The sequence below is a fragment of the Chiloscyllium plagiosum genome, unplaced genomic scaffold (assembly GCF_037043375.1).
Source record: "Chiloscyllium plagiosum isolate Xiang-an unplaced genomic scaffold, Cpla_swu_hap1 HiC_scaffold_8, whole genome shotgun sequence".
Lineage (NCBI taxonomy): Eukaryota > Metazoa > Chordata > Chondrichthyes > Orectolobiformes > Hemiscylliidae > Chiloscyllium > Chiloscyllium plagiosum.
This window is the reverse complement of record NW_028270146.1, coordinates 95,779,660-95,795,585: the sequence shown is the minus strand read 5'-3', so window position 1 is coordinate 95,795,585 and position 15,926 is coordinate 95,779,660. Positions and strand designations below refer to the sequence as shown.

At 47.5% G+C, this 15,926-nt stretch overlaps 1 protein-coding gene across 1 annotated transcript in view; it reads right to left on the bottom strand.

The window, feature by feature from the left end:
- Positions 1-15,926, bottom strand: part of LOC148149447 (uncharacterized) — a 103,752-nt gene that overhangs the window by 29,783 nt on the left and 58,043 nt on the right. Inside the window, exon 3 of the mRNA XM_087990135.1 lies at positions 15,620-15,716. Within this exon, the coding sequence (XP_087846261.1) occupies positions 15,620-15,716 (97 nt within the window). The remainder of the gene's footprint in view (positions 1-15,619; positions 15,717-15,926) is intronic.

The following is a 15,926-nucleotide window of genomic DNA, read 5'->3' as shown; positions in this document are numbered from 1 at the left end:
TGCATATATACAAACCAGGAGTCAGCGTTCACATTCTGTGTACACAATCCCGGGAGTCAGCGTTCACATTGTGTGTACACACAGAACAGGAAGTCAACATTTATAGTGTATGATCACAGATGTTTACAGGGTGTTTATAGACATAGAATGTGTACACATGGTGCATGTATGGAGAGTTAGTGTTTACACTGTAAGTTTAGGCATATAGATCTGGGAATCTGTACTTACAAAGGGTGTGTGTGTGTCTATACAGACCTAGGAATCAGTGGATCACTGTTGTGTGTGTGTGTGTATATATCTGTGTATGTATGTGTATATATCTGTGTACATGTACGGACCAGGGAACCAGGATACTGACTCATTCCCACCTTGAACCGTGCTGTGTCTGACTTGCCATTGGATTATTGATGGGAATGTATGAGTATCCTGACTCCTTGATCTGTTAAGGGGATCCAGAGTCAAACCTCACGTGACCTAGTGGTTTGTCATAACACGGCTGAATGAGTTGCTTTAGAAGAACTTTTAAATCAGATCTCTCTCTCTCTCCTGGGGCTCAGAACCCCATCTTAGCCAATGTTCCTACTGATGTCATCAATACCCACTGCTGAATAGCCAGTCTCGAATTAAAAGGCTATTATTTGAGTCAATCTCAGTTTGAGATATTTCTATTGGAGTCACTTATAGCAGAGTCTGCAGTACATACTGTCCTGAATCTGATTCAAGTTCCCTCAGCACCAAGCAATAAGAATCCTACAGCGTCTCACACCACAGTGCTTTAAACCAGCCTCCCCATCAATATTGAAGGTCAGTCTCTTCATCTGTTTTATTGATGCTCCACTGAGCAGTACAGATCAGAACGGTACCAAGTTTAAACCTTGTGCTCAGTTAGCTGGTCATCAGCTGAACACTTGAGTTATGATGCTCTCAATATCTCTGAGCTGATGTTGGAATAAGAGTAATGCAGTGTTTGTAGATAAGTGAATTAGCCAGAGTCCTACTCCCAGTCACTATGTAATAACCAATTCCATGGGTTGCTGATCCATGGGCAATGGTTAAGCACAGACTGCTGTATTCCGTGTGTAGTTATCTACTTGAGTTCACATCTGAAAGGTGGGCAGTATGTAGTAGAGAGTTGCTCACTTTCTCCAAGTGTTACAGGAGAATATTGGGAAAAGATTGGCATACAGAGGCAGACCAAGGGGCCCTCCGACACTCATGAGTGTGAACATTGACTCCCGGTTCTGTGGAGACGCTCAGTGTACATTGTAGACATTGGCAGGGCAGCCCAGCAAATACTTTGCCTGTTAAATGCGCTCACTATGGGGTCTACAGCCTCACGTCCTATCCTGTGCTTTGTGTCCCAAGGCACCATCATCTAGGTCACTTTCTCCTACCATCTTCCAGGTGAGTTGTTCAGACAGGGCCCTATTTGTCTTTTCAGGTGGAAATGCGACATCCCATGAGGGAGATTTTGGCCTAGTGACATTATTGCTGGACTGCTAATCCAGAGACCCACGTAATGTTCTGGAGACCTGGGCTTGAATGCCATGGCAGATAGAATTTGAATTCAATAAAAATCTAGAATTATGAGTTTAATTATGACCATAAATCCATTGTTGATGGTGGCTCAGTGGTTAGCTGCCTCACAATGCCAGGGACCCGGGTTCAATTCCACCCTTAGGCAACTGTCTGTGTGGAGTTTGCGTGTTCTCACTGTGTCTGAATGGGTTTCCTCCGGGTGCTCTGGTTTCCTCCCACAGTCCAAAGATGTGCAAGTTAGGTGGATTGGCCATGCTCAATTGCCCATTGTGTCCTGGGGTGTGCGATTTAGATGGATTAGCCATGGGAAATGCAGGCTGCCAGGGATGGGAGGGGCAATGGTGAGTCTGGCTAGGATGTTCTTCAGGTTGGTGTGGACTCAATGGGCTGGAAAGTCTGCTTCCACACTGTAGGGATCCTAATAATATTTAAAGAAGACAACAGACATTTTCCTGGAGTCCTAGCCAATGCTTATCCCTTAAACAACGTCATTGAAACAGATCACCTGTCTGGACTTTACTGTGGGCAAAATGGCTCCCATGTTACAATGCATTAAAGTGTTTCGCAGGCTAAAACGTTTGGAATTCACAATGCCAACATATAAATGCAAACATTTTTTCCTTCTGCAGAACAGATGCCTTAGCTATGTACAGCACTCCTCCCTTGTTCCACCATCGACCCCATTCTGGAATGTCACCCCCAACTCATGCCTCATAATTCTCTCTGTACCTCAGTGGACTGTACATCTCCAATCTCCCTGTCCTCTTCCACGCCATTGAAGATCCCTCATCTCTCAAAACTCCTCCAGGGAACGCTGTGTTTGAATCCCTACAAACAGCTTTTCTGCCCGTCACCAAAATGACTTCTACCAGAGTCACAAGTAACATGCTGTGTAACTGTGACAAAATCTAACTATTCCTCCTCATCCATCTCGAGCTGTTTGCAGGCTTTGATGCAGTTTGTGGGCGGCACGTAGGCACAGTGGTTAGCACTGCTGCCTCACAGTGCCAGAGACCCGGGTTCATTTCCCGCCTCAGGCGATTGACTGTGTGGAGTTTGCACGTTCTCCCCGTGTCTGCGTGGGTTTCCTCCGGGTGCTCCGGTTTCCTCCCACAGTCCAAAGATGTGCAGGTCAGGTGAATTGGCCATGCTAAATTGCCCGTAGTGTTAGATAAGGGGTAAATGTAGGGGTATGGGTGGGTTGCGCTTCGGCGGGGCGGTGTGGACTTGTTGGGCCGAAGGGCCTGTTTCCACACTGTAAGTAATCTAACCTAATCTAATCTAATCAGTTGAGCACAGTCTCTCTGCTTCCTTTCTTGACCCTTCCCCTGTCCCCAGGCTGTGTCATCAGTGTCCAGTTCTGAGTGAGTGGAGATTTGCTCCAAGTAAGGCTAATATCTTCAGTCCTCATCACAAACTCTGCTCCCTAGCCACTCACTCTATCCTTCTCACTGGCAGAGTCTGAACCAGAATGGTTGTGTATTTAATGTCATGTCGCCAAAGGCCACGAGTTTTCATCTTTGAAACAGCGTCGAACTCCATGCCTGCTTCATTCAGTTCGTCCGCTGCTGAAACGTTCATCTGTGCCTTTGCTAACCCGGCCACTCTAATCCTGGCTGACTTCCCACATTCTACCCTGCACTAACTTGAGGCCTGCTGCTTGTATCCCAACTCAACCGTAAGTCCTGTTTGACCCCTCATCCTCTTCTCACTGCCCTTCTCAAGCTCCCGGTTGAGCAACTCCTAGATTTTATCCAGTCCTCATCCTCGCTTTCAAATCCCGCTGTGGTTTCACACCTCTTCATCTCCGCAATTTCCTCCAGCCCTGCAAATCTCCAAAGATGCCCACATCCCTTCGATTCTGGTGGTCTTTGCAACCCCAGTTTTAATTGCCCTGGTGGTCACGTTTTGGGTTGTGACATTCCCGTGAAGTGTGTTAGAATGTCAGAAAGGGGAAATGTAAATGAAGTAGCTGCAAATTGTTGCGTCACCTGCGCAGCAAAGGAAGCATGGCCGATTTGTCCCCATCTGATGCTGCCAGAGGAAGTGGTGGGGGCTGGTACAATTACCGCATTTTAAAAGGCATCTGGATGGGTATATGAATAGGAAGGGTTCAGAGGAATATGGGTCAAGTGCTGGCAAGTGGGACTAGGTTAATTTAGGATATCTGAGTTGGACTAAAGGATCTGTTTTCTGGAGGGTGCTGTACATCTCTATGACGCTTTGCATCCATTAATTGATGAGCAGACATCAAAAAATGTTGCCTTTAAGTTGGGCGGGAATCCAAGAGCTCCCATCCATTGAATTCCTACAGTGTGCCAGCAGACCATTCGGCCCATCAAGTCCGCACCAACCCTCCAAAGACCATCCCACACACGGGCTTACCACCCCTCCCAGTATTTCCCATCGCCAATCCACCTGACCTGTATGCCTTTGGACTGTGCGAGGGGACCAGAGCACCCAGAGGGGACCCTCCACTGACACAGGGAGAATGTGCAAACTCCACACAGTTTCCTGAGCATGGAATCGAACCCTGGTCCCTGGTGCTGTCAGGTAGCAGTGCTAACGGCTGAGCCACATGCTACCATACAAACTAAGTACAAGTTAGCTGCTGTAGCTTCCCTAGTGTGTCATTCATGCAACAAGGTCGTAAAGAGGTGGGCATTTGGATAAAACACCCGCACAGAGTAAAAATAAGGTTATAAGGTGTATTGCTTTCAAGTCCACTCTCAAAGGCTGGATCAGAATGGACCAATTGACAGAATAATTTTACATTATTTAAAGTCCTGTGTCAGCCAGCGTTTCAGTCAACATGCTACTGACCAGCAGAGGGAGCTCACTGGTCAGCTATGCATCAGGTCAGGACACTGAAGGTCTGGAAAAGGGACCAGGGTGAAGGGGAGATGATGCTTGATGCTTTTCGAGTCATTTACCTTCCAGCTCCTCCGTCCAGAGGGGTACATTCTCCTTTGTCAGATGCTACAACTATCCTCATGGCTTCTCTGTCTAGTAGCTGGATTTAACCTTGCTTGTGTGTTATTATCTGATGGAGGCATTGCTGTCTCTGGTTAGCCATATTCCTGGAGGCTGACAATTCCAATTCTGTAACTCCCTCCCCGACCAAATGACCTCTACGTCCCACCCCCTGTTCCTCTCCAATTATTTTATGACTAAACTTTCTTTATCTCCATGGTTACGACCTGTATCATACAATTCCCACAGTGTGGAAACATTCCCTTTGGCCCAACAAGTCCACACTGACGCTCCGAAGAGTAACCCACCCAGACCCATTCCCCTACCCTATTACTCTACATTTGCTCCTGACTAATGCACCTAACCTACACCTTCCTGAACACTCTTGGCAATTTAGCGTGGCCAATTCACCTGACCTGCACATCTTTGGTTTGTGGGAGGAAACTGGAGCACCCGGAGGAAACCCACGCAGACACAGGGAGAATGTGCAAACTCCACACAGACAGTCGCCAGAGGCTGGAATTGAACCCTGATACTTGAGCCACCATGCCACCTGTAACAATGTCATATGTTACAGTCCAAAACACTAGGTGCTTGTGACTGGGGTAAAGTACTGCCTCCTTTACATTTATTTTGTTTAATAAAACTGATTGACCAAATGAAAGTTGACAGCCCCCAGTAGGGAACTGGAACAAAAGTCAAAGCACGAATTTATATTGAAGTATGATGATGCACTCCAGCGCCTCTTGCTGGTCATGTCCTCCTGGCCACTCCCACTCCTTGGGCACTTTGGTTCGGACATGTCCTGAGAAGAGAGGCAGTAGTGTGGGCACAGTGGGCCCCTTGGTGGTCCACTGCTTGGCAACGTAGGCCCGACCTGAGTAGGATCCCCCCACGAGAATCCCCGACCCTTACCACATGCAGCCCCTTTCAATAACCCATGAATGTCTAGCTTATTCACAGACTCCTCAAGGCCCCAGACCCCCACCGGGTGGCACGGTGGCTTAGTGGTTAGTACTACTGCCTCACACCACCAGGGACCCGGGTTCAATTCCAGCCTCAGGCAACGGTCTACGTGGACTCTGCACATTCTCCCTGTGTCTGCATGGATCTCCTCTTGGTGCTCTGGTGTCCTCCCACAGTCCAAGAGCTGTGGATTAGCTGTGGTAAATTGCCCTGTAATGTCCAAGGGTGTTTAGAGTAGGTGGGTTAGCCATGGGAGATGCAGTAGGTTAAGATCAACCAGGAGAAAGTGAGGACTGCAGATGCTGGAGACCAGAGTTGAAAAGTGTGGTGCTGAAAAAGCGCAGCAGACCAGGCAGCATCCGAGGGGCAGGAGAATTGACGTTTCGGGCATAAGCCTTTCTTCAGGAATGCAGGTACAGGGATGGGGTTGGGGGCACTGGGAGGTCTGGGTGGGATTGTCTTTGGGGGAGTGGGGTGGGGTCAGTGTGAACTTGAAGGGCCAAATGGCCTGCTTTCGCACTGTAGGGATTCTGTGTATTAACTCCCGATTGTATGGCACTGCTGATTACAACTTCCTGCACCCCAGATCATGGTGGGAGAGAGGGAGGACTTTGTTGTAGAGAGCCGCACACCACCCAGAGTTCCATAGCAAGTGCAAGGGTGTGTATGGACAGCCAATGCAAGTAAGACATAAAGGATGTACCAGAAAACCCTTCTCCCGGACAGAGGAGATTTTCCCCCAGAGGTTTCAGGTGTCAATGCCATGAGATTGCTTTAGGACTGAGAGTTATAGTCTCCAGGCTTCCGAGTGGCATTGGCTGAGCACTGGACACTGACGACTGAGTTGCTGCGGTGACCATCTGGCATGTCCCTGAGTCTGATCACCTGAGCCATCTCCTCCATCAGCTGCTGATGGTGGTGCTACTCCTCCTGATGGAGAGCGCTGGCATCAGACAACTGTGGCCCAAACCGGGTGTGAAAATCCTGTTTCAAAGACCAGAGAGAGAGAGAGAGAGATCCACAAACGGGAGAGGATGCCATTGAGGGCGTGCACCTGACAAATGAAAGGAGTGACCAGGCCACACCACCAAGGAAGATGGTGAGCATAGAGGTATCGGTGCAGGCCCTGAGAAAAGGACAGTGCCCACCTTGGGGAGCAGAGTCAAACCAGTGCCTGGCCTCCTGAAACAGCAGACTGACTTCCAAAAGTCCCAAAAGCAACCTGTAAGCATCTTCTGTAACCTTGTGACAAACTCCGGAGAGGGGATCAAAGTGACCCGCTGGTACCACAAAATGCCGGATGTAGGCTGGTTCATGACCAACGCTGATGTCCCACAGGAGGCAGTGGGGGAGCCTTGTTCTCACCCTCAAAGGTGGACATTGGCCTCTAGTTTCTGTCTGACCGCCAGCCGGGAGTTCCTCTGGCAGGGAGCCCATTGTCACTGAGTAACCACCATCTGAAACATGTTCCCCAGTTGTTCCGGAGCGTATCTTGCAGCACTGTTGTACCCTCCGCAGGTCAGCTGGGTCTGTGAACACGAGGAGCGCATTATCTGTGTACGACGAGAGGATCCCTCTGCGCCCCTCCCCCAGCCCCGGTAGAGCCAAATCTTACAGTCTCCTCAAGGAGACACAAAGGAACGGCTCCATGCAAATAGCACTCACTGGCCAGACAACAGGCAGCCATAGAGATGTACAGCATGGAAACAGACTCTTCGGTCCAACTAGTCCGTGTCAACCAGACATCTTAAATTAAACTAGTCCCATTTGCCAGCACTTGGCCCATATCCCTCTAAACACTTCCTATTCATATATCCATCCAGATGCCGTTTAAATGCTGTAATTGTACCAGCCTCCACCACTTCCTCTGGCAGCTCATACACGCTCCACCCTCTGCGTGAAAAAGTTTCCCCTTAGGTCCCTTTTACATCTTTCCCCTCTCACCCTAAACCTATGCCCTCTAGTTCTGGACTCCCCTGTCCTGCAAAAAAAAAAGACCTTGTGTATTTATCCTATTCATACCTCTCATGATTTTATAAATCTCTATAAGGTCACCCCTCAGCCTCTGATCGGCCAGGGAAAACAGCCCCAGCCTATTGTTCAAACTCTCCAACCCCCTCAATGCCCTTGTAAATATTTCCTGAACCCTTTCAAGTTTAACAACACCTTTCCAAGAAGCAGGGAGACCAGAACTGGATACAGTACATTCAAATGTGGCCGAATCAATGTCTTGTACAGCCGCAACATGACCTCCCAACCCCTATACTCAACGCACTGACCAACAAAGACAAGTTTACCAAACACCACCTTCACTATCCTGTCTACCTGCAACTTCACTTTCAAGAAACTACAAACCTGCACCCAGTCCTGTCACACTGTGAGTGACCCGCTAACTTTAATTTGACACTCTGCAGCACTGAAAAGAGATCAAATCTGGGCAATGAGCTCCTTTCTGAACCCCAAGCATTCACAAAGTCTGCAATAAATGGTCACAACCTATTCTATCAAGCACCTTCTCCTGTCAAGGGAGGGGAAGGCAGCTGACAGAGCACTCCTCTGGGACAAGTGGGTCATATCCCAGACCAGGTGGATGGTATCATGTCAGGCCCAGCCCAGTGGAGGTGTGGTCATGTGATGTAGGGTGGTGTGGCCCATCACTGTGCCAAGGCAGGAATGATGTGGAGGTGCTGGTGTTGGGCTGGAGTAGAAGGGAAGCAGGAAGACATCATGCTGACAAAGGTATTGTAAACTGCTGAGCTGGGAGACCAGATGCCAGCGTTTTAAGAAGCCACGATGGCTCAGTGGTTAGCACTGCTGCATCACAGCACCAGGGTCCCAGGTTCGATTCCAGCCTCGGGCGACTGTCTGTGTGGGATTTGCACATTCTCCCCGTGTCTGCGTGGGTTTCCTCCGGGTACTCCAATTTCCTCCCACAGTCCAAAGATGTGTGGGTCAGGGTGAATTGGCCATGCTAAATTGCCCGTAGTGTTAGGTGGATTAGTCAGAGGGAAAATGGGTCTGGGTGGGTTACTCTTCGGCGGGTCGGTGTGGACTTGTTGGGCCGAAGGGCCTGTTTCCACACTGTAGGGAATCTAATCTGATCTAATCTAAGCTGAAGATCATCCCTTTTTGACAGCAAAGCAAGGGGCAGCTCTCCCTTTGTTAGAAAATTCCTCTCAAATCGAAGAGTAGTTGTTTCCGAGGCCATCTCTGAACCCTCTGTGGATTTCCATAGTCCAACCCTGCGGGTTTACCCCTTGAGAGCTAGTAGAGTGCAGTTGTGCTAGTCTGTACTGCGACCCTGTGACAGGTCCTTCCACAAAGCATCCAGATGGAACGGATCAAGAGAGAGCTGAGCGCTTTAATAGGTGAGCGTTTGAAACCTGATACTCTGCAAATCAAAGGCAAGGCATCCTTCATCAGCCAAACCCACAGAGACCATAAGATAATAGGAGCAGAATTAGGCCATTCGGCCCGTTGAGTCTGCTATATCCTTCAATCATGAGCTGAAATGTTTCTCAATCCCACTTTCCTGCCTTCACTCTGTAACCCTTGATCCCCTTACCAGTCCAGAATCTAACTATCACTGTCTTAAAAACAGTCAATGACTTGGCCTCTACAGCGTTCTGTAGCAGTGTGTTCCCACAGATCCACCACCCCCAGCTGTAGAAATTCCTCCTCATCTCAGTTCTAAAGGGTCGCCCCTTCACTCTCAGGCTGTGCCCTCAGGTCCTCGTCTCTCCTATTAGTCGGAGCATCTTCTCCACATCCGCTCTATCCAGGCCTCATGGTTTTCTGTAAATTTCAATCAGGACCCTCCTCATCCTTCTAAACTCCATCAAGTACACACACCCAGAGTCCTTAATCACTCTTCATATTACAAGCCCTTTATCCTCAGTATCATTCCCATAAACCACCTCTGTACCCCATCCAATGTCAGCACATCCTTCCTTAGAAACGGGGCCCAAAACTACTCTCAAAACTCCAAATGTGGTCTGACCAGAGCCTTGTACATCCTCAGCAATACATTCCAGCTCTTGTATCCTAGCCCCCTCAAAATCAATGCTAAGATTGTGTTTGCTTTCATAACCACCAACTGATCCTGCATGTTAACGTTAAGAGAATCCTGAACTAAGACGACTCCCTGTTTAGAAAATAGTGTATACAACTCTGTTCTTCCTACCAAAGTGCATAACCTCACACTTTCTGCCACTTCTTTACCCACTTTCCTAACCTGTCCTTCTGCATCCTCCCTGCTACCTCAACATGACCAGTCCATCCACCTACTTTGTGTCAACTGCAAACTTAGCAACAGTTCCTTTGTCCACATTGTTAAAGTGTAATGTGAATAGTTGTGGTCTTAGCACCCAACCCCTGTGGAATCCCATTTGTCACCAACTGCCATGCTGAAAAAGACCCCTTTTACCCATACTCTCTGCCTTCTGCCAGTTACCCAATCTTCTATCCATGCCCCTAACATCATGGACTCATCTTATTTAGCAGCCTCCATGTCAAATTCCTTCTGGACTTACATGACACCCACTGGCTCTCCTCTGTGTAACCTGCTCATTACCTCCTCAAAGAATTCTAGCGAGTTGTCAGGCATGACGTCCCCCTTGACCAAGCCGTGCTGACTCAGCCCTATTTTACAAGGACTCCACAATCTCATCCTTAATAATGGACACTAAAATCTTACCAACAATTGAGGTCAAGTTAACTGGCCTATAACTTTGCATCTTCTGCCTAGCTCCCTTCTTAATCGGGGTGTTACATTAGCCATTTTCCAGTCCTCTGTGACTGTTCCTGACTCCATTGATTATTGAAAGAAACCTTTTTCAAGCTGGCGTCAGCAGAGTAGCAGCATTTGGGCCTGGGTCCTGGGCTTGGGGCTGGCCTGCTTCCGACTGCCTTTCTGTTTTCTCTCTCTTTCTTTTACTTCAGCTCTTTATTTTCCTGTACCTCAGCGGGGGTGGTTCCCCTTGGAGTGTGGGCAACGGCGGGAGCAGTTCTTTCTAAGGGTTAGGCGGTGGCAGGTTCCTTTGCTGAAATGGTGTCCCCAGGAGGTGGCGGTGGCAGTGGCAGCGGTGTAAGCCAAAACGAGGCACTGTTTGCTTCGGTGTGGTGGGCCTAGCATCGGGTTTGGGCCCAGTGCGGACTCACGGTGGTGCTGATGTTGGTGAAGGCAAGATGGCGCCATAGAGCGGTGACATGCTTCCAACAGTGCATCTTGGGACACGGCTAAGCCCAATGGAGGCAGTGGAGTTCCGACTGCAGTGACATATGAGGATTCGGGGCACCTGAGTGTTCGCGGATTAAGGGGCGGATTTGGTGGCTTTGTTGTTCTGTTGGAGGTGACTCATGGGGGAGTAATCTGGGCGTTTCCTTTTCTTTTGGCTGTTTCTTTTATTTCTGCTTCTGTTTTTCATGCTGTTTTTTGTTACAAAGATGGCTTCAGAGAATGGCAACTTTGCCCACTTTTCATTGTATTCCAGTACACCTGACAATAAAATCTAAACCCAAATCTAAATCTAAATCAAGGCCCATACAACCTCCTCAGTTATCGCCTTCAGAACTCTGGGTGGTTTGATTTGATGGAATTTGATTTATTACTGTCACATGTACCTAGGTACAGTGAAAGGTTTTGTTTTGCGTGCAGTACAGGCAGATGATACCATACACAGTTCATTAGGGTAATAGAACAGAGCGAGGAATCCAATGTTACAGCTGCAGAGAAAGGTGCATAAAGGGTGAGATCAACATGAAACTTGAGAGGTCCATTTAGAAGTCTAATAACAGCGGGGAAGAAGCTGTTCTTGAATCTGTTGGTAGGGTGTTTAAGCTTCTGTATCTTCTGCCCAATTGAAGAGATTATAACTGGGGTGGGAGGGGCCTTTGATGATATCGCTGCCTTCCTGAGGCAGAGGGAAGTATAGATGGAGTCAGTGGCTGGAAGGTGGGTTTGTGTGATGGACTGAGCTGTATTCACAACTCTCTGTAGTTTCTCACAGGCCTGGGCAGAGCAGTTGCCATACCAAGCAACTTATTTATCCGGATAGGATGTTTTCTATAGTGCATCTATAAAAATTGGTCAGAGTCCTTAAAGACATGCCAAATTTCCTTAGACTCTGAGGAAGTAGAGACATTGGTGCACTTTCTACACCGTTGCGTCAACCTGGATGGACCAGGACAGATTGTTGGTGATCATCACTCCCAAGAATTTGACGCTTTCGACCATCTCCATCTCAGCGGCATCGGCGTGCCCTCTACTCCACTTCCTGAAGTCAATGTCCAGCTCCTTCATTTTGCTGATGTTGATGGAGAGATTGTTATTTTTACAATACACCACCAAGTGCTCTATCTCTTTCCTGGATTCTGTTTCGTCATAGTTTGAGATCCAGCCTACAACAGTGATGTCATCGGCGAATCTGTAAATGGAGTTAGGGCAGAATTTGGCCATATAGGCGTGAGTGTATAACGAACTGAGTATGCTGCCTTGCAGGGTGCTGGTGTCGAGGACTATCATGGAGGAGGTGCTGTTGCCTATTCTCACTGATTGCAGTCTGTCGATCAGGAAGTCGAGGATCTAGTTGCAGAGGGTGGAGCAGAGACCTGAGAGTTTGGAGATGAGTTGGTTTGCAAATACGGTCTTGAAAGTGGAGCTGTCATCAATAAGTAGGAGCTTGATGTAGGTATCACCCAGATATTCCAGGGATGAGTGTTGGGCCAGGGAGATGGTTTCTGCTGTGGACTGTTGCATCGGGAAGTGAATTGTAAAGGATCAAGGCAGTTTGGGAGGCTGGAGTCAATGTGAGCCATGGCTAACCTCTCGAAGCACTTCATAATTACGGAGGTTGGAGAAGAGAAATCCCACAGACTTGTTTAAGCTCAGTGTTAGTAAAATAGTGGCAAAGGGCCAAATAGGGGCCAAAATGAAAAGTTGCATGTGCTGTCAAGGGAAATGGTTGAGGTGTTATACAAACACTTTGCAGCTCGTTGATTGTACTTTAACTTCAGTGTTTAAACAAACTGTGTTTGGCTTAACATTGTGCGGTTTGACCAGTCGAATTACATCTGGAACAGAGACACTTTGCATTTATCTTAAAAATTGAGAACAAGTTAGGGTCTAGCCTTCCTTCTTAAAATACTTAGAGGGGGTCTGGTTTGGTCCATAATACCTTGGATGTGCAGGTGGAGGTGGAGATGCTTGTGGCTGAATGTTTGTCCTCGCCCTGCAATGTTCCCCCACCCACCCACCCACCCACGCACTACCACCACGCACTACCATGTACTGGCACTCATAGTGGCCCTAGCCACCTTCTCCTCAGCCAGCCTGTCCTTCCGTGAAAGCTGGTGAACAATATTTCTTCCCTCTTTTGACAGCACCAGGCAGAAAGACATGCACACCCCGTCCACAGCATGCAGCAATCAATGCTGAGTCTGAGGGCCTGTGCAATTAGCACTAGTACAGGGCAGACCTCTGTAGAGTCTGAGCAAGTAAATGTTCTTGTAAAGATGTACAGCCAGTTATGATAATAATCCGTTGTCATGCGATCTCACGTTACAAGAAAATTGTGCAGTAGCCACATCATTTAAGCTAATGGGGCCAGAATCACATTATAGCCAATACAGGTAAGGAATGTTCTGCAAATAACTGCCTAGATTCTACAATTTGTGTTAAAGAGACACGCCTTATAGCAGAACCGACTGTAGTTTATTACACAATAGCAATAGGTACCAAATTATACCCACTAGTTAGGCAAAATTACAGAGACTCTCGGGAACTAGCAGTGACATAAAAACCAAAAGAACAGCAGATGCTGGAAATCAGAAACAAAAGCAGATATTGCTGGGGAAGCTCGATGGGTCTGGCGGTACCTTCGGAGAGCTAATGTTTCAGGACCAGTGACCCTTCCTCAAAACCGATGGTAGCTAGGAAAATAAGGGTTTTTATGCAGAAGATATGGTGTGGGGAGGGAGTAAAGAGTAAATAATAGGTGGAGATAGAGCTCAAAGAGGGAAAAGAACTGTTGGACAGACAAAGAGGTAAGTAATGGTTGCCTTGGAGGGTGAATAGCTATTAAAGGGGACTGTTAACGTCTAACAATGGGTTGTGTGTTTTTTAGCAGACCATGTGATAATAAAGCCTGTTGTGTGGGGGTTAGGTAAGGACGTGGGAGAAGCTCAAGCCCTGTAGTTGTTGAACTCGATATTGAGTCCAGAAGGCTATAGTGTTCCCAAGTGGAAAATGAGGTGCTGTTCTCCTAGCTTGTGCTGGAACGCTGGAACACTGCAGCAGGACTGAGACAGAGATGTTGGCCAGGGAACAGGATGGGGTGTTAAAGTGGCAGGGAACTGGAAGCTCGGGGTCATTTTTGTGGACAGAACGTAGATGTTCTGTGAAGCAGTCACCCAATGTAGAGGAGACCACATTGTGAGTAGTGAATAAAGTGAACTAGACTGAGTGAAGTAATAGTGATGACAGTCTGTCTCCATTGCACCCTTGTGCTGGGCTCCTCTATTTCCGTCCAGGGTTATGCAACATCATTAGGATTGGGTGGAGCTTAATACAATTTCAGTATTAACTCTTTCAGAACCATTACCTCATACAACACTGGAGGTTAATCCTGACTTCATAGAGACTCCAAGGTGATCCTGGGGAATTGGTTACACTCCCCATTGTGAACGAAATGGGAAGTCAGCATGATCCCACTCCTGGACATGCGTTTTCGAGTGTAAACTCATATTTCAGTACTAGCTGGGGAGCAGAGCTATTTAACAATAACTCCACTGTAGATTATGCCTCAGATAGTGATGGGGAAGGCAGTGAATTTACACAGAAACATTTCACCTCCACACATCCTCAGCAGTATTTATTGTTAGCAATGGATTCCAGCTTAGAAATGTAAAGGTCAGTAAGCATGGGAGGTTCCTGTCAAAGAAATGGGCTCCTGATCTGAAGGTGTTTTGTACTGAACTGGGAGGAAAAGGTTCATTCAATCCAGCAAAGTAACTCAGCAAGTTAAAAGACCAGCCATCTGAAAACCTTTTCAAGACAGAAATTTGAATCAGATTCCATTAAGAGTACAGCTTCTGCATTAGAGACAGTAACTGGTGTGAGAAATTACTGAGTGACAGTGTGAGGGAGCTGGATTAACACCAGGAGAGATACAGTCAGTAACACGGGGTGCTGGGGGAGAGGAGTTACTGAGTGACAGTGTAAGGGAGCTGGATTAACATCAGGAGAGATACAATCAGTAACACAAGGTGCTGGGGGAGTGGAGTTACTGAGTGACAGTGTAAGGGAGCTGGATTAACATCAGGAGAGATACAGTCAGTAACTCAGGGTGCTGGGGGAGAGGAGTTAGTGAGTGACAGCGTAAGGGAGCTGGATTAACATCAGGAGAGATACAGTCAGTGACACAATGTGCTGTGGGAGAGGAGTTAGTGAGTGACAGTGTAAGGGAGCTGGATTAACATCAGCAGAGATACAGTCAGTAACACGGGGTGCTGGGGGAGAGGGGTTACTGAGTGACAGTGTGCAGGAGCTGGATTAACATCAGGAGAGATACAGTCAGTGACACAGTGCTGGGGGAGAGGGGTTACTGAGTGACAGTGTAAGGAAGCTGGATTAACATCAGGAGAGATACAGTCAGTGACACAGGGTGCTGGGGGAGAGGGGTTACTGAGTGACAGTGTAAGGGAGCTGGATTAGTATCAATCCAGATACAGTCAGTAACACAGGGTGATGGAGGAGAGGGATTATTGAGTGACAATGCAAGAGAGTTGGATTAACATCAATAGTGACACAGTGTACTGATTGGCTCTTGTACCTTGCATTGTGTGTACAACTCAAAGAATTAGGGATCGCTTGAGGATGAAACTCTTCTTCTGCAATGCAGTGCCTGAATTAGCAAAGAATTTGAACACAATAGGCATTGAGTGTAAAGAATTAATGTGAATATTTAAGTCTGATAGTTTAAATATCAGTGGGTTAAATCACCTGAGTATGTGTTGATGGTTCTCCTTAACAGCCCGTGACAGAGGTGAAGATGTATTTGTAAACAGCACTTATCTATTATGTTTAAATATTAAAAAAAGGTATTGGTCCGTATATCAAAAGACTCCTAATATATTGACTAACCTCTCTCCTGAACCCAATCATGGTATGAGGAGGCAGCGGTCAATGGGTAACAGGAACAGCGAAAGGTCACCGTTGAACAGCATATGGAGAGCAGCAACTAATGAAGAAAAAGTAAAGGGGAAGTCATTGCCCTTACCAGAGTGTGTTGGCCAGATTAGAGGCTCAAATCAGGTTGAACAGTGGCTGAAGGAGCTCTATAGCCCAGCAAGGAGCAGATAAAGTCATGTAGCCTGGAAACAGACCCATTGGTCCAACACATCCATGCCAACCAGATACCCTAAATTAATTTCATCCCGTTTGCCAGCAC